The 18,145-nt window shown below is 53.6% G+C and overlaps 5 protein-coding genes across 5 annotated transcripts; 2 read left to right on the forward strand and 3 right to left on the reverse strand.

Annotated features, from left to right (window-relative positions):
* Positions 1-754: 754 nt before the first annotated feature.
* B0H65DRAFT_416711 (Pre-mRNA splicing factor PRP21 like protein-domain-containing protein) lies at positions 755-4,355 on the forward strand (the record flags this gene model as incomplete). Its single annotated transcript, XM_062824050.1, has 5 exons — positions 755-2,051; positions 2,113-2,419; positions 3,511-3,733; positions 3,878-4,199; positions 4,327-4,355. 5 exons carry the CDS (start codon positions 755-757, stop codon positions 4,353-4,355), a joined length of 2,178 nt encoding a protein of 725 aa, XP_062685865.1.
* A 1,335-nt stretch (positions 4,356-5,690) lies between these two features.
* Positions 5,691-6,928, reverse strand: B0H65DRAFT_415701 (mitochondrial carrier protein RIM2; the record flags this gene model as incomplete). The annotated part of the gene is made up of 2 exons (XM_062824000.1): positions 5,691-6,648; positions 6,732-6,928. 2 exons carry the CDS (start codon positions 6,926-6,928, stop codon positions 5,691-5,693), a joined length of 1,155 nt encoding a protein of 384 aa, XP_062685866.1.
* Positions 6,929-8,167: 1,239 nt separating this feature from the next.
* On the reverse strand, positions 8,168-11,013 carry B0H65DRAFT_414525 (uncharacterized protein; the record flags this gene model as incomplete). The annotated part of the gene is made up of 4 exons (XM_062823920.1): positions 8,168-8,848; positions 8,914-9,330; positions 9,389-10,624; positions 10,693-11,013. 4 exons carry the CDS (start codon positions 11,011-11,013, stop codon positions 8,168-8,170), a joined length of 2,655 nt encoding a protein of 884 aa, XP_062685867.1.
* A 1,504-nt stretch (positions 11,014-12,517) lies between these two features.
* Positions 12,518-15,855, forward strand: B0H65DRAFT_437838 (uncharacterized protein; the record flags this gene model as incomplete). The annotated part of the gene is made up of 4 exons (XM_062825337.1): positions 12,518-12,595; positions 12,936-13,385; positions 13,985-14,084; positions 14,228-15,855. The coding sequence occupies 4 exons, from the start codon at positions 12,518-12,520 to the stop codon at positions 15,853-15,855; spliced, it is 2,256 nt and encodes a 751-aa protein (XP_062685868.1).
* Positions 15,856-16,639: 784 nt separating this feature from the next.
* B0H65DRAFT_14892 (uncharacterized protein) lies at positions 16,640-17,980 on the reverse strand. The gene is made up of 2 exons (XM_062821051.1): positions 17,116-17,980; positions 16,640-17,015 (listed from the first exon to the last, which is right to left on the reverse strand). Exons 1-2 carry the CDS (start codon positions 17,590-17,592, stop codon positions 16,827-16,829), a joined length of 666 nt encoding a protein of 221 aa, XP_062685869.1. The 5' UTR covers positions 17,593-17,980; the 3' UTR covers positions 16,640-16,826.
* Positions 17,981-18,145: the final 165 nt, after the last annotated feature.

Raw genomic sequence — 18,145 nt, forward strand, 5'->3', positions numbered from 1 at the left:
CAAGTGAACAAGTGACGCTCGCAAATGGACCCGTGGAATCTCGTGGCTCTGCCTGAAGCTGAGGTGGACACTGCAGTGGCCTGAAGAGAAGTGGAAGTGGCAGGGTCAGTGATGGAGCTTAAGTGGCCTCAATATCAGCCCCTGTCCCGGGCCTTGGCACCCCTCCCCCGTCGTGCGTCGAAGTTCATTTGAGCTCCACCAAGCGAAGCCATTGGCCAGCCGTTTAGGCCGAGCTCCCCCAGTTTCTGGGCGCCATTGGCATTGACAGCTCACCAACAGGTCCAACACTTGGATCCAATTTGAACTGCAGTCTGACGGTCGGTTCCGCGCTTCTTTTTCTTTTTATACTCCTACGCCGACGCATGTGAGCGGCGGTTGGCCTGCCGTGTATACCATTAACCCTAACCTCATCATAGACGAAGCGTGATGGCGGGAAGTTTAAACATATCTGGTGGGTAGAAAACATTGAAGATTCACTCTTCAATCAGTGACATGTACAACACAAACACCGGGCTAGCGCGACCAAGACGTAGCAAGTACAATTGTACAGTAAGGCTCTGACCGGCGCTGGGCGGCCTAGGCCAGGACTTAATCGGGGTGGGTATTGACGCGCACGGGCCAATCATATTACAGTTGGTCAAACCGCCCTACAAGGTGCAAAGCCATCTTTTCTTTGGAAAAACATCATCATCCAAAAGTCGACACCGACTGTCACATCGCCTTCTCCCGAATTATCGGCCATCTATACGACACAATGGCCGCGACTACGAATGGCGACTCTTCCGCAACGGCGGCTTCACTTGACAATATCAAGCCGCCGCCTGGAGTTATCATCCCGCCACCGGGCGAGATTCGCGAGGCGATCGAGAAAACGGCCGGATATGTTATGCGTGGTGGACTCGGACTCGAACAGCGCATTCGCGAAAACCATGGCAAGAACCCGAAATTCAGCTTCTTGATGACCTCGAGCGATCCGTACAACGCGTACTACGAATGGCGAAAATCAGAAATCAAGGCCGGACGCGGCACCGCCGTTGCCGCTGGTCGCGTCGGCGAGGCTGCCGTAGCTCCAGCCAAGGAAGAGCCAAAGGGCCCTCCCAAGCCGCCCGACTTCCAGTTCTCAGCCCGTATGCCTCGTATGAGCCAGAAAGACTTGGAAATTGTGCGACTAACCGCCATGTTCGTCGCAAAGAATGGTCGCCCATTCATGACACAGCTCTCCCAGCGTGAGGCCAGCAACCCGCAGTTCCAGTTCCTGATACCCAACCACACCTTCCACAACTTCTTCCAGAGCATGGTCGATCAGTACTCCATTCTCCTGCGCGAAGGCGGTGTCAACGGACAAGGCAAGCAGGCACAACAAGAACGCATCGCCGAACTCAAGCGGAACGTTGACGACAAGTACCACGTGCTGGCGCGTGCGAAACAAAGGGCAGAGTATGCGATCTGGCAGGAGGCTGAAAAGGCCAAGAAAGAGGAGGAGGAGGAAAAGAAGAAGATCGAGTTCGCTCGTATCGATTGGAATGACTTCGTCGTCGTTGAGACCATTGTCTTTTCGGAATCAGACGACCAGGCTAACTTGCCCCCTCCCACGACGCTCAACGACCTCCAGTATGCTTCTCTAGAAGAGAAGAACAAAATGTCGATCAGCTCCAACTTCCGGATCGAAGAGGCCTTCCCCTTCGAGGACACCAACTATAACGCTTACCCCCCGCAACAATACGGAGTCCAAGCGGCACCTTCTCAACCAGCCCAGCAACAGCAATACCAATCTCCGAATACTCCCAATGCCCCGCAGGCATACGGCACCGCTCTACCTGTTGGGAGCCATTCAAGACCAGAAGAGGAGGAAGCGGCCCAGAGAGCGCGGGCGGAACAAGAGGCTAGGGCACGGGTGCAGCCAACCGGTGGACTGGCGCCGATGAAGATCAAGGATAACTATGTTCCTCGTGCAGCGCAGCGCGCGGCCAACAAGTTCGGTTCACAAATGGCTTTGTGCCCTAACTGCAAACAGCAAATTCCCCTTAACGAACTGGATGAGCATATGAGAAGTAAGCAAGCCGTCATGTCCCTATCCCTGCGCATGAAATGATGTACTGACACCCTGATTAGTTGAACTCCTTGATCCACGGTGGAAGGAACAGAAAGCCAAGGCGGACGCGAGATTTGCTACAACTAACCTCTCAACTGTGGACGTTGCCAACAACCTCAAGCGTCTGGCTAGCGCACGTACCGATGTTTTCGATGCAGTAACTGGTCAGCCCATATCCGAGGAAGAGCAAGCTCGAAGGAAGAAGGTGGCTATGCACAGCTACGACGGAAATCCCGATGGCAGGAGCCAGGCACATATCAACCAGTTGCAGACCTTCAACCTCGACGAACAGATCAAGGCCATCCATCAAAAGTTTGCCGACAAGAAGTGAGGGGTCTTACAGATCGAACGTTCCCTTGATCGTCTCGTCGAGCGTTTGACGGTTGAAGCCACTTGAGCACGTCTTCAAGCCAAGGCGTGCCGAGAAATTTCTGCTGGATGAGAAGATGGGCGTTTCCTAGCGGGCCAACACCCAGATATCCGCCCTTACATGCAGGGCTTAGGGTACGAACTACATTTTCTTTTGAGATCGGGACCGCAGGTGAGGAAATCATTGTTTCGCCGACCTATACTCCTTCGTTTTGGAAAGCTCATGCAAACCTTGTCGCACTTTATACAGCTTGTCAGGCGACTCCAGAGCCATACAACGAGGGGAGAACGAAGAGTATGCCTGATGGATCTCTCAGACATGTGAGTATGACACAATCAGTAGATTATAGAGATGTCTGGGAGGAGAGTTCGCGAATGCGATACGGGCTGATGCTTGCATGCTTTACATACGTAGAGTCAGGGGTCCTATAAATAACCACTTGGTCAAAATGGCTCAGCCGGCGCCTGTATGGACATAATGATATATCATCTAGCTTTGTTCAATCCCCATCTCTTCGTGATACTAATGGTTGATATGAAGCAGGCATTCTCGACGTTACTAGATACAGCAAGTGAGGCTCGACCTGGTGCATGGGTATTGTAACGTGTAACGTATTTTACGGTAACCCATCCCCACCTTTGGCATGGGTCCCCATTTTAGCCTGGGCTCCCCCTCATAGCGTCGTGGTTACGGCTTCGTGAGCTCGTATTTCCAGGTGTAGCTTCCCCTCGTAACCTCGTTTCCCTCCAACGTCAATCGACAACCCCCCACCTTCGAATCTGGTCTCTCCAAGTTGTATCATGTAAGTTCTTCCACCTTCATCGACGTACGACGACCACATCCATTGCGCCCAAGCCACCTTGCTCCTTCATCCATCTGTCACCCAAGTCCTCTTCTGACAAAGCAACAAAGCAACACCTCCAGCGCCGACTACAGCAAGGAGATTCGAGCTGATTCCCGCCATCTTAACCGGGAAACCAGCTCTCTGCGTTCGAAAATAACCACAAAACCGACGTCCTTCCAAAACCGCGAAAACGGCGTCCTCCAGCAACTTCGGGTCCGCCGCCCCGGGTGCGCGCGCGACCTCTCCCACCTCACCAACATCGCCCACCAGCCCGGTCAGCCCAACGGGCTCTCAGTCGGATAAAGCAAAGGCGGCAGCGGCTGCTGCTGCCCGTCTGCACCGGCCCATCATGCAGTCCCTACCGGACACGCGACAACAGTCGTTCGATGAGATCTACGGACCGCCCGAGAACTTTTTGGAGATTGAGGTTAGTTCTAGTCTCACCCCATCGGTCGGCTCGCTCTATCACATGGACGGCCCGGCTACACTTGGTCGGACTTCCATCCTCGACAATGGCCACCAGTATAAATACACCAGACAGGGCCCAACTGACGTGTTCACCCTCGAATAGGTCCGCAACCCCCGAACCCACGGTATCGGCCGCCACATGTATACCGACTACGAGATCGTATGTCGCACCAACATCCCCGCCTTCAAGCTGCGGCAGTCGACGGTGCGCCGCCGCTACTCGGACTTTGAGTACTTTCGCGACATCCTGGAGCGGGAGAGCGCCCGCGTGACGATTCCCCCGCTTCCCGGCAAGGTGTTTACCAACCGGTTCAGCGACGACGTGATCGAGGGCCGCAGGGCGGGTTTGGAGAAGTTCCTCAAGATCGTCGTTGGACACCCGCTCTTGCAAACGGGGAGTAAGGTGCTGGCTGCTTTTGTGCAGGGTGAGTTCCATGTTTTCTTTCCTTCCTCCTCCTGCCTTCCTCCCGTCTGTGTCTCTTCTTCTCCAGACCGATCGATCGTGAACTTGGCTAACAACGATATCTCCCACCTTTTTCCCATGGAAACCAGACCCCAACTGGGACCGTAACGCATGGTGACTCCTCTTCCGCGAAAGCTGGGGAGTAACAACTCCGCGTCCGCGCTTTGGCAGCGCCCCTTCGTCGTTATCATCGTCCACGTCCACATCAACCTTGTCTTCTGCTTTTTCTTCTTCGTTAGCCAGTAATAACCATAGCGTTGTTGTCCTCCACAATACCAATACTAGTAATTACACAACCTCATCATCGTCATCGCCGCCGCAACAATCGCAACGGGACCACCAGTCGCAAAACAGACAGCTACAATCGACGACTGTGCGAACGCCGAGGAAACTGCGCAAACGTCCTCCGCGGGGTTGGGCTGAGACGCAGGCTTTGTGTAAGCTGGTGGTGGGTGATGGTGATGAGGAGTCGTGATTATTATGGGGTTGAAAGTTTACCGCAGTTTGCTTGCAGGGAAGTGAAAGAGGATGGCTTGTCCGTATTTATGAGTGAAAAGATCGGATGGAGGAGAGCAGGCAAAAAGCTACCTCCCTTGAATGATTCTCAAAGTGTACATGTGTTAAAAGGTTAGCGACATCAAGGAGGATGGCTGTGATGATATGATGTTAGCCGTCGAGAATGAATATCTTGGGTTATTTTGCCTACATATCACAACCACGGTAATGAAGATGCTGATCAAGATATCTGCAATTGACTTTGATTCTTCTAATCCCTATAATCCCTAGTAATTTTTCGCTGTTCCTTAATCTTCCCACCAGCTAGGTACCCGCACCAAGGCCTTTGGTTAAGTATGGTAACCTAGCCAGCCTCAGGCTCTTTGATAGCACTGTCCCTCCAATTCTGCTTGCTCGATCCTCAACCGACCAAGCCGACCGACCGATGGAACGAAAATCCCTCCCAGCCAGCCCTGGTCGTTCTTCTAACACTATCGTACACTGATATTTGGTTCTTCTTCTGCCTGTTTCTCTCCCGCTGATCCTGGCCGCTGCTGTTTGTTCGGTTGTGGTTGTGGTTGTGGTTGTGTCCACAAGAAGACAAGAAATGATGGGAAATTTTTGAAGAGTGGGGGTTGATATTAGGATCCGGTTGTTGATGTGTCGATTGCCGGGCACAAGCGGGAAGCAGGCAGAGAAGAAGGGGGTTGCTTGTAACGCCTACGCTTTTTTTTTAGACGTCATCGTGAAAGGTAAAATATTCGTACATAGCTGGCTGACATCTGAGGTGTTGATATGACAACCTCGTTTTCGTTCTCCTTGCGAACGTCGGAGGACAAGTATAGAGGGGCCGAGTCTGTCTGTCTGTCTCCCCGTTCCTCTTGGTTCGTTAACATCCGTCCGGCCGTCACAAATCCGGGATTGAATCGTCGTGATTTTCGCATCATCGTTCGGTTCTTCATGACGGGGTATGAAGGAGCCTCAGGATGGCTTCGTACATGCCAAACATGATGGCGGCGCTGGGCACCGTCCGGAGCATGTGCGGCGTCATACCACCGTACAGACCGGCCATGCCCTCCTCCTTGAAGACGAGCTTGAAGCACTGGATCAGGCCCGTGTATTTGGGCTTGCCGTGGTCCATGGGCGCCTGTCGTAGACGGGTGCGGGCGACCTCATGAGGGTATGTGAGGATGGCCGCGACAAGCTTCGCGCCGCCCGCAGCGCCCGCATTACCCGTCCAGTTGACCGCGTGGTCCCACCACGTCTTCTGGCGCCCGCTCTGCACAATCTTCTCCTCCCGCAGCGCCAGCGCCGTCTTCATGCGCTCGTACAGCACCCACTGCAGCGTCGACTCGGCCACGCCCAGGTAGCTCGCGCTCATGCCCTTGTACAGGCCCCGGAGCCCTTCGTTCCGCAGGATCTGCCGGATGCAGTCGTAGCTGTTCTGGTACTGCCGCCTCGTCACGCCTCCGCTCTCGGCCGCCACGTTCTTGTCGAGCTGCAGCCGCGTCTTGACCATCCATATCGGGTTCGTCGCCGTGCTGGTCACGATGCCCGCCAGCACGCCCGCGCTGAGGTGCACCCATGTGCCTTCCTGTCCGTTGTTGAAGTACTTGGCGATCAGCCGCTTGCCGTTGCCGTAGGTGAAGAAGTTGATGGAGCGCGCGGGCACGACGCCGACGAGGTTGGGGCCGAGACCCTTGAACAGGGCGCGGGGGCCTTCTTGCCGGTAGACAGACGACAGGATCTGGCCGGTCTCGCTAAAGTGGTACCAGGCGGCGCGAACCGGGTTGAGGGGCACTCCTGCGTGCGATTGTCGCGAGGCTCGGAGTTGTGCTTGGTAGAAGTCGGACTGGAGTCGGGTCTTGAGAACGTCTAATGGGGCGGTTAAGGCTGCGGCTGTCATACCACCGATTCTGTTATGTGCGCGCGAGTGTTAAGCTCAGAGCTCTTCTTGGCTGACGGGGCGCAAGTGCGTGAAGGAGTGGTTCTTGCTTACCCTCCTGCAACAAAGTGCGCCCATGATTTTGCAAAGGGTGTTGCCTCGGTCTTGTCTGGCCGTACTAGCGGATCGGCTTGGTGTGACTCTGGTACTATGTCGCCCGTTTCGCGGGATACGACGAGCGGGATGTGGTCGCTCTTGGAGTGCTGGTCGGAGGGATCGGATACCCTCCTGGTGGCCGGCAGTGACTCCATTGTGAAGTAGATCCTTTTGTCGACGTTCTCTCCTCTGTGGATGGGTTCAGTGATCAGCCAGAACAAGTCTGGCGATCAGAGAGCGGGATGATGGGCGCTTGTGTGCGTTTGTCTGAAGTTTTTGCGCAGCAATTGAAGACGCCGTGATCCAGGAGTGGTGTTCAAACTCGACTTTGGCCGTAAAGGTACCACTTTGGCTGTAGGAGAGGGTGCGGGTGGTGTCCGGGTGTGTGGTTTGCAGTCGCGGGTCAGGACTTTTCTGGGGAAATTGAGGGACCGCAACGGCAAAATCGTTATCAGCGATAAGAATGGTTCGCCCGACTTTTTTTGCCAGTCAATGCGCCTGCCGCCTTCGTGCCATTCCCTAGTTCCACATCCCTGTGCGGTTAAAATCCGGCCCTGAACCAGTGCCCGGGATCAGCGGGTTGTCGTCATCATCCCAACCGGCAGGCCCACCCAGTTCCCTTATCAGGCAATCAGAAAACAGCAGGGGTAAAAAGGGGTTTGTTTTGATTTTATCCAGGGCTTGCTCTGTACACTGTTACGTTCACTCAACAGTTCACAATCACGGCATGACTATTGCCGGCTCACAGGCACAGGAACACATTGTGGGATGCACTACCATTCATTTGATATCTAATTTCTAAAATACAAACAACTCTCTAAGCCGACCCGACCACCAACAATCCTGTTCTCTAAACTCGCAGTGAATGTCCAGCTGCAAATGTTGTTCGTTCAGTGATGATGAAAAGCAGAAGTGATAGAGGAGACTACCAAATCGTAAATGAAGGTCGCTGATAAAATAAGAATAAAAAGCAAATGACGCGCATATCGCCATCGCGATGTTGGGTATCTTAATGCTCGTGGAAGGAAACCAAATGGGAAAAAGACCGATAACAGGCAAGCCGGTGATCCCAGTACAGATGAAGAAGTATGGAAACCCCACAGGCTTGCTAGCATATTTCCTTCGAGAATGTCCGATATTCCGCTAAGCTTCCGTCATGATATGAGTACCTGGTAGTGGTGGACTGATGATGATAATGCCGATAATACTGCGATCCCCTTTAGCAACGCATGCCGCTGGAAGGAAGATGAGAAACAATGATCGATGATGATACCGCCGAGCTAGATTATGGATCCCACAAATCCTCAACAACGGCCGTGGTTCCAAACCCCCCAGTCATAGGAGAATACCGACAATACTCCTCGTCATTGTCTCTTTAGCGCCACCACGGAAGCCTAAGCAGCCGTCAACTGCATGAGCCTGCCATTGGCACTGGGCTGATAGCCATAATAGAGCGCACGCTTGATGCTCTCTTCAATGGCTCTCATCTCCTTCTCCATGGCTTGCTTCAGAGTCATGTTATCGTACTCATCGCCAGCAGCGAAGCCGATCTCATGCCAGAGGAAGCCAAAGTAGCCGTTGCTGTCCATCTTGGCGGCCTTGCTGAGAATGTCGGTCCTCTCGCTGACAGGCTTGAGGTGGACAAAGCGGGTGGTCTCCTCGCGGATGATGGCAATGTACCACTCGAGAACATCGAGCGGGACTCCAGGCTTTGGGCAAATCGACAGCTGGTGGGTCCAGAGATCGGGGAACCTGGGTTGGTTGAACTCGCGCTGCTTCATCTCGTCCATGCCAGCGGTGAAGGCGATGTTGTCCTTTTGAAGGACGCTGAAGCCAGGGCATAGCATGGCTGTGTTGACCAGACGCTTGAGGAGACGTTGGTCGAGGGCGATGTGACTATCGCGGTCGTTGCGCTGGATGGTGTTGTGAAGCAGCTCGATGAGACGAATCGTGGCATTGTATACGGCCCAGCGTTGGTGAATCGTGATGCAATCTGACTTTTGCCAAGGCAGCTTTCTGATGGTGGAGATCATGCACTCATAAGGGCGCTGGGGGCAGTGCTTGAGGTATTGAGCCTGTGCACGCATTGTCAGTCGGTACTGTTTGTCACCCGAAGGAACGTGGGAGGTGAGTAACTCACGCGCTGAGGCATCTCAACAAGCTTGACCAGCATAGCCATCTCCTCGGTCGTGACAAAGCCCTTGAAAGTGTTCCAGGGCTTGCCCTCAACTGGACGTTGAATTTCAGGCTCGGCGCCCCTCCAAACAACTCCGGCCGCCAAAGGAAAGAGGTCCTTCATCATACTGGCCTGGCCCGACAGTTCCACATCAACAGGGCGATCAGCAATACGAGGAGGACGACCTCTCTGCACAGCTTGGTTGAAGCGCTGGACAGCTCTGATAGCATCCTCTTGATGGAAGAACTCAACGTAGGCTTCTTGCGTCTTGCCAGAGATACGCTCCATAATGACATGAACAGGCTCCTGAGCGTCGTTCAGGATTTTGGAGTTACGACCAAGGAAGGCCTTGATCTCTTGGTGAGTGGTCATGTAAGGAATCTGGGTGGAAACACTCGATTAGAATTAGTCTCGTCACAGATAGTAGGTGCGAACTTACGTTTTTTATCTTGACAACTCCAGCATCCGAAGCCGAAGCTTGGGAGCAACTCTCGATGAAAGGGAAGTTGTCAGGATGCAAGGCTACCCCCGCGGTAGGGAGACCAGACGGGCCGTCGGTGAGCCTGTTCAGCTGCGTTGAGCGTGCAGCTCGCACTTCTGGAGGGGGAGGGCCAGAAATGGGCATATGTGGCATGACCGCATAGTTCTCGTTCGGGGTCTCATACCCTGAATGGTGGTTAGGGATTCTGACAATAGCCCGCTCATCGTTGCCCGCCGGAGAGAACGGATCAATCCCGGAGCCGGCGACGACACCAGCTTGAGTGCCGTTGGTGTTAGGGGCATGAGCAGTGCCAATCATGAAAGGAGGCGGGGGTTGGATAGGAAGTGAATCTGCGCGGGGGGCGAAGTTACGTGGCTCGGTTTGATTGTAAGGGTTCGTGACGGAAGTCTTGTTCGTGTGCAAAGGGGTCTTTGTAGCCTGAGACTGGCCGAGGTCGGTCTGCGGGTCATTTGCGGTATGGTTGTCTTCGTTCCTGGGAGCATCGCCGGTCTGCTGGCCGCCCTGGGGCTGCACATTGGAGCCTGGACCTCCAAACGTCGGACCATAGGCGTAGTAGAACTGGCCAGGAGCCAACTGGGTGACACCCGCGACGGGCTGGGCATGAGGCGACTGAGCGAAGGCTGGAAGACCGTTAGACCCATTAGTTGGAATGCATGAACTATGGAGAAAGGGTGTCAGACCATTGGAATCGGCGATTGGGGCCATTTGATGTTGAGGATAAGGGTGGCCCATGGGCGCATATTCAACCGGGTATCCAGCCTGACCAACGGGTGAACTAACACCGGGGTGGCCGCCAGGCCCGTTGGGCACGAAGCCCTGGCCAGACTGGACTTGAGCAATACCCATGTGCTGGTAAGCGATACCTGCCTGCTGTTTATTGATGTTGTGGTTGTTTGATGACGCCCAAACAGGTTGACCTCCCGCCATTGCATCGTTTGTTGGATTAGGTGGTATGCCATTGCCCAGGGCCGGGCTAGGTTGAACTGGTTGAAAGGGTTGCGCTGCTTGGGGATACTGAACCGCGTAGGCCATCGGAGCTTGGTGGACAAAAGAGGCAGCTCCAGTGGTAGCAGGAGTTCCTTGTTGACGACCTTGGGTGTGGCCATTGGTGAACCCGTTCTGTTTGCCTCTGTTGTTTCCATTGCTGCCATTTTGTTCGAAAGTACCAGTACGCTTTGTGATGGAAGTTAGTGAAACCGATCAGACCAAAATACACCAAAATGTCTCCCTTGGAACCATACCTTCGTATCCTTTCTGCGGAATTCTTTAGCAAAATTCGTGTTGGGAGCATTCCCATTCTTCCCTTGCGCAACGCTGGCCTTGGGGGTAGCGTCAATATCTTGAGCCATAACAGCTTGCGGAGACTGGATAGGCTGGACGGGGAAATCCTCTTGCGAGTCGTCATCCAACAGTGACACGCCACCATGGCCCTCGTGATCCTCGGAATCGACAGACTGGATCGACGAGTTCACCATATTGTGGCGGCCCTTTTCAAGCATCTTGGAGACGGCGTTCCGGGCCATGCCCGAAGGTTTGGGCGTCATGTGTTTGACGTCCGCCATGGTGAACTTCACGTGGCCGTGTCGCTAAGACCTATGTGGCAGGACAGTTGGTTAGCGGTCGGAAAGGAGGAGGGGATATGAGGAACATCTGAAGCGAATCTGATATGGAGGTTAACGGTTGCACATACCAGTGGCGGTACCTCTAGGCGCACAGGAGACGACAGCAAGTCTCCTGAATATCTTTTACCGCAGGTGATGGACCGTGGTAGCGATGGTAGAAAGTTGGCTGATCGACTGTGTTCGGTTTCGGTGTGCGGGGTCGATCAAGGTATGCAAGAGGGTGGAATACCTGGCGAAATCGCATGGACGATATAAGCAAACGAACTTGTAGGGTCCAATATCCAGCGTAAGGTAATCGGTCGGAAGAGGACAAGTACAAGTTCCAGTACTGCGTCGAGTGTCTTTGCTGAGGAATATTTATTGTGACCGTTCAGGTTGGTGGAGGGGGAAAAGAGTGGATGAGGAAAGTTGGGTAAGGAAAGGCTGAACGCGAAAGCCTTGCGCAAACCTACCAGTGCCTGCCAGCTGCGTGTGTTAGAGGGGAGGTTTGGCCGACAAATTCGCCCGTAACCAGGAGTTCAGACGAAGACCCTGGGGGTCAAGGTGTTGAGGATAGATACCAAGATTTGACTGGAAACCTGGGAATCTAACGGAATCTGAAGCGGTCTTACCTTCACCTCCAGTGGCAGAACCAAGATCCCCCGAGGCTCGTTAGTGACAGTAAGTAAAAACAACGGTCAGTGAGTCTCGTTGTTCAGCAAGCTCAAAGGTCATCGACGAAGGACCTGCTGCGGGTGTTGGGTGCAAGTAAGAAAAATGACCGGGGATGCCGCCCAAAGATTCCAAACGATTGAATAAGGTGAGCCTTTGCGAAGGGGGAGTGACATGTGTCTGCCTATTGTCTTGCCTGCCAATACAAGTCACGTTGAAGTTTGAAACGGGTAGCTGACACTAGGCTGGAACTAGGTTGATTCCTATTACAATCTGGTTCATCAGTCAACTTCTGTCCAGTTGTGGTTTGTCCAAGGGCGCCATACGTTACCACAATACCGCCTGTTTCCATCAGATGAAAATTGGGTGAGCCAAGTTTCATTCATCAACAAGAATCTCCCATTCAACAAGAGGCCTTGGTCAGTCAGCAGCCAGAAGTACTAGTAGCTTGATATCAGAGGTCCAAGACTCCTCACGCGCTCCCTACCGGTGTGTCTTCCGGAAGTCGTTGAGTAACGGTGAACTTGACTGTCCACGCAGCAGCTTGAGCCGGTTGATTGTCTATCTCCTTTGCGTGCCATGGACGAGTGTTTGGACAGTGTAGACGCATGTTATCATGCAAAGTTATGTCCGCAATGCGGTTGCTTTCACGCATTCCAGCGCAGGGCAATCGACAACTGTCTTCCACCCAAAGCAGAATAAGAGCTGAGTGTCAGGCAAATTGGCCAAGAAGGTCGATCGGCACTTCCAGGTGTAGACCAGAGAGGGAATAGCAAGATACGTGGTAGTAAGAATGAATTATGAAAATTGTGCCCGCGTGGATGGTGTAGATTATGCACAAGTTGGCAACTCCACCCGCGGAGGTGTATCGGTAGAGAGTTATTATTTGGTGCCATGGCATCTGGGTGCGCTCGTAATCCCATTGTGTTCCTCTTTGCCCTCCCAAAAGCGCCATCCACATGCGTCCAACATGACTTCACGTTGGGAAAATCCCGGAGTAGCCTTCCATACAGGCCCGGAAACAGCAAACGCAACGCCAATGATGTCCAGAATACTCGCTTAGTCGAACTGTTGGGAAGAGGCTTGTTAGCATGGCCACTCATTGTGAGGGCTGCTTTAAAAGGGCTTACTGGTGTCAAGAAGGACTCGGCAACGAAACGCGCCCGCGCATTTAGCTAAGGAATGTGTCAGTTCTGTATAACTTATGGCAGAGGAGATGGTTGACATACGAAAAGCTTCATTTCGGAAATCTCCTTGTCAACCTCTTCCATAAACTGGATGATGAAGTCCACCAGCTTATGCTTGAGCATCTCCTCGGTATGGAAGTTGGTAATCAGGAAGGAGATGTCGTAGCCCTTGATGGGCTTCCTTCTGAGAATGAAGAAGGACTCGGCTCTTTGTGTCAAGAACCTGGTGAACTTGTGTACCAGGATGTGCTCGATCTCGTCGGCCTGCTTGATCTTGATGCTGATGCGTATACTGTTGATGCTGGGCTCGATAAGGACTCGCTCGTTCTCGTTGCGCGCAATCGTCAGGGGTGTAAGCAGCACTTCAGGGGAAGTCCGGGCTTCGACCTCGGGGACATTGTGTCGTTCGGCGGTCTGGGAAGCAAAGTTGGAAAGAGTGAGGGCGGCCGTCAGACTGCTCCGGACAGCCTGGAGGTAGGGACGTAGTGATTGCGACTATGGGTTGAGCGTGTGTGAGCAGAGAGACCAACAAGGCTGGGAATAGTCGGGGCAGCGGTCAAGTCGCCGTCGATGCGCGTGCTCACCATTGTGCTTTTCCTAGCTGCGCGGCCAGTTCCCCTCCGTTGCTGGATGACTTCCGACCAGCAAAAGTAGTGCTGTACAGGTGGTCTGTGTCGTGGAGTTGTGTTGTGGTGGTGAAGCTCGTCGCCGTCGTCGCCGATGTTGGTTGGATGTCGGGTGCTGGACCAGTCCGGTATGGTCTTGAGGTTCCCGCCGCAAGGTGACGCTCCCGTGCGGTACCTGTACGTAGCTGCTTCCACTGGGCTGCTGGCCCGGCCAGGCTCGCCAGGGCAGGCCAGCGCTCAGCTCCAGCCTAGAGACGGGCTTGGTGGATAGGTGGAGACAGCCAGGTGGATAATGTGGACAGAGTGGGGTAGATTCAGACCATCTGAGTGGGCCGCATCACGGTTGCCCAGCATGTTCTCAAGGTGGCTTGTTGCACTTTTCCCGTTAGATGCATAAACTAAGCTCGTCCAGGCACGGCCAGCTACGCAATCCCGCCCCTGCGCCAGCCCCGCGCTGTCCCGTCTTCTTTCGCCTTCGACAACTTTCAAATCACCAAGCTGTCTGCCTTCCCATACATCGAAACCAAAGTCGCCGACGAGGAAGCCCGTAACTTCTTCACACTCCATCCAAGATCGTCAGGACAACAACACAAATATGTCGACAATCAGCGGTATGCCTCTTACCCTTTTGACCTTTCACGGCACAAACACGCGGCTTTCCCCTCGGGCTGTATGACTAACTCTATCTAGTGGTGGTGAAACACCAAGGAAAGAAATACGACGTGGATGTCGATACCTCCGCGACCGGCGAAGTCTTCAAGTACCAGCTTTACAGCCTGACTGGCGTCGAACCCGACCGGCAAAAGGTGCTCCTTAAGGGCAGTCAACTCAAAGATGATACCGATATGAGCAAGGTGGGCCTGAAGCCCGGCCAGATGATCATGATGATGGGAACCCCAGGTGAGGGTGGAGGCGCAATCGTCCGACCAACCGAGAAGGTCAAGTTTGTTGAGGACATGACCGAGGCCGAAGCGGCACAACAAGCGGGAGCGACTCCGGCTGGTCTCCAGAATTTCGGCAACACCTGCTACCTCAACTCGACGCTCCAGGTTCTCCGCTCCATCCCCGAGCTTAACGACGCTCTGAAGTCATACAAGGGCGAACAATCAATGCTCGACCCTACGTCGCAGCTCAGAAACCTCTACGATATGATGTCGAAAACACAGGAGGGCATTCCTCCGCTCGCATTTCTGAATGCTCTCCGTGTCGCCTTCCCCCAGTTTGCCGAGAGGGAAAGAGACGGCCACGGTTATGCCCAGCAGGATGCGGAAGAAGCTTGGTCACAAATCCTAACCCAACTCAAGCAAAAGCTCAAGATTTCTGAGGGTGACGCCGCCAGAGACGCATCCTTCATCGACAAGTACATGGGTCTTGAACTCACCAGCGTCCTCGAGTGCGACGAACCTGGCGCCAAGGAAGCCGGAGAGGAATCAAAAACCTCAAAGGAGCGTCTCCTCAAGCTCAACTGCCATATCGACGGTCAGACCAATCATCTTAGGGATGGAATTGTTAACGGTTTGGTGGAGAAGCTCGAGAAGAAGTCGGAGGTTCTGGATAGGGAAGCGACGTACACTAAGCGTTCCCAAATCTCCAGGCTACCCAAGTATCTAACCGTGCACTTCATGCGCTTCTTCTGGAAACGTGAGGTTCAGAAGAAGGCCAAGATTATGCGCAAGGTCACATTCCCCCACGAGCTTGATGTGGTCGAGTTCTGCACAGACGAGCTTAGGAAGGCTCTTATTCCTGTCAGGGACAAGGTCCGCGAGGTGCGCAAGGAGGAGCACGATATTGAAAGGGCACGCAAGCGCAGAAAGATGAACCCTATCGACGGTGAAAACGCCCAGGGATCCTCATCATCATCCAAGGACAAGAAGAAAGACGAGAAGAAGCCTTCTGGCGGTGACGTGGAGATGACCACAGAGGAGACCTTCAAGACAGACGCCGAGTTCGAGGCCGAGAAGGAAGCTGAAGTGCTCGCTGCCAAGAAGGAGCTCTACTCCTTGATCAACCAAGATCTTCTCAAGGACGAAGGTGCCAACCAGTCTGGATTGTATGAGCTTCGCGGTGTGATCACCCATCAGGGTGCCAGCGCCGACAGTGGACATTATACGGCCTACGTCAAGAAGACAGGGATTAAGGACCCCGTCACTGGCAAGGTCGGTGAGGAGGACGGCAAGTGGTGGTGGTTCAATGATGACAAGGTCTCTGAAGTGGAGGCGGAAAAGATCACTGCTCTGGCTGGCGGTGGAGAGTCACACTCGGCTTTGATCTTGCTCTACCGCGCGATTCCCCTTCCTAGTGCCGACGGAACCCAGTAGGGCATATCGTAGCCTTTGCTTATTCGGCGCGAGGCAATTTCGCATTAGGTTTTCATGCTAGCGAGGCGGAGTTGGCAGTAATGGTTTCTAGGTAGTATGGGCTGTGGCCATTGCTTCATGAACATGATACATGTTGTTCTTCGTTTGTCTATATCCACTGCATTGTTGTCCACACGCGAGATACGATATTGGCTTCATTGCCCCCTTCAAATCGTAGAGCTCGTTCGTTTTCAATCGTGGCTTGATGCGATGGAGATTCTCTGGCCCGCATGGGCATGAAACATTTCTATTCAGGTCTGTTGTCCCTTGGAATTTCTGTACTTGCCCTCGTCCCCGTCTACACGGACCTCAGAATCCCCCGTGCTCTTACAAAGCCATGCGTGGTGTTGCAGGGGAAACATGTCTATCCACTGCGCATTATGCTCGGGTCGGTGCTGTTTTTCCCCAGTCGAGCTTCTGTATTTTGTTCCTTGTCGTCGTACCGATGTCGAACTCCCCACAACATCCAGCTCTGAATCGGGGTTTTAGTGATGCGGACACCGACGCCATATCACGCCAGTGCCTCGACATGACCCGGTCATCACCACCACATGGGTAAGACTGTTGCGACCACCCCTTCCTTCCTTCCTTCCCGAGTACTGGTCCGTTCATGGATGAGGGAGACCACTCCGTCCGTCAGATGCCATGGCCCACGCGACGAATTCAAGAGAATCTGTCATATCCCTCCACGCCGTCCCAGTCGTGTCGTCTGCGTTTTCTCACTTTCTTATACCGGCAATCCATTTTCCCTTTCTTTCCACACGGACGTAAATTTCCCACCCAAACCGGATCTTCGGAAGGCGAAAACAATGAGAATGATGATCCCCCACCACTCATGAACCCAACCAGCCAGCCTTACATCCCCTTTTCCTTTCGCTTCTGCCGTTATTTGTCGTCTGTTTGTTGTCTGAAACGAAACGCCGGCGGCCACATCACCTCCTCGGCATCGCCACCGCACCACTCTTCTCTTTCTCCTCCTTCTCCTTCTCCAGCCTCATGCGCTCCCTGACATCAGCCAGCTTCTGCTCGATCTCGATCTTGGTTTTGAACAGCTGGGCGCGGCGGTTGACGAGCATCTCGATTTTGTCTTGGGCGGTGGCTTCTTGGACTTTTTGTTTTTCCTGTTTTTTTTTACCCCCAGAGTTAGTTAGCTTCTTGGGTTTTTGGGTCATGATTGAACGGGGGGTGGGATGGGATTGTGGGTAGGGAAAGGGAACATACCTCACTCCATTCCTTCTGCGTCTTAAGACCAGCACCATAAATCGTTCCGGTCACAGTCACGGCCGTGAAGGCCAAGGTCCAGACGGCGGCCTTCCATTTGGGAAAGGGAGGACGGGACTGTTGTTGTGGCGCTTCTTCTCCTCCTCCTTTTCCTTGTTGATGTCCTCCTCCTGCTCCTCCTTCTCCTCCCGGAGGTGGTGGTGGTGGTGCTCCCCCGGATGATCCCTCTTTTGTCAAGTCATTTGTTGGTAGAGGTGGTGGTGATGATGATACTGGGGCCGTTGCGGTCGCTGGCGGAGGCGGAGGTGCCTGTGATAGAGGGCTTGAAGCTTTTACTCCTGTTGTTGGCTTCGCTGCTGCTGTTGGCGATGTCGGCGCTGGTCGCAGTGGTGAGTGCTTCGGGGCGGTCGCTTTTGCTGCTTTTGTGGCCTTGTTGAGCGCTGAAGCGGCGGCTCGCTTTGCTGGTCCGGTGGCCATGGTGGGCGATGTGTTTTTGCGGGGATTCGGAGGTTACTGAGCTCGGAGAGTGGCTAGGTATCGCATTGAAAGCTGTTTTCTAGCTGCTAGTAGCTTCGTTCCGATCTTGCGATTTGGATTGATGTTGTTGAAAGGTTAAAAAGAGGTGGGATGTTGCATAGCTTGCTCTAGCTCGTCTAGCTCGTCCGCCCCAAGACCCAACCTCGGTTTAGTCGACTGATTTACCCCGCCTACCCTGTACTTCAAGCTTGCTGGCTAACACAGTAGTTGGGTAAGAATATCGTCTTTCGAGACTGCTTTACACGCCACAAATTTTAATATCTGGCTTCAGCTTATGGAAGTGATAACATTTGGATATTGTGTAAGCGATGATACACAAGGATTATCGTCTCAACAGCAATTGGGGTAACCCTTGTCAGGTACAGAACTCCCCCCATCTTTTGTGTGCAGATACTGTACGTTCAGACGAGCACATGCAGCCGACAGCTCTGACACCTAGCGCGAACGTTACACAACCCAAATTCCAGAACTGGTAAGGTACTATCTCGCAGCA

Source organism: Neurospora tetraspora (assembly GCF_033439725.1).
Source record: "Neurospora tetraspora strain CBS 560.94 chromosome Unknown B0H65scaffold_1, whole genome shotgun sequence".
Taxonomy (NCBI): Eukaryota; Fungi; Ascomycota; class Sordariomycetes; order Sordariales; family Sordariaceae; genus Neurospora; species Neurospora tetraspora.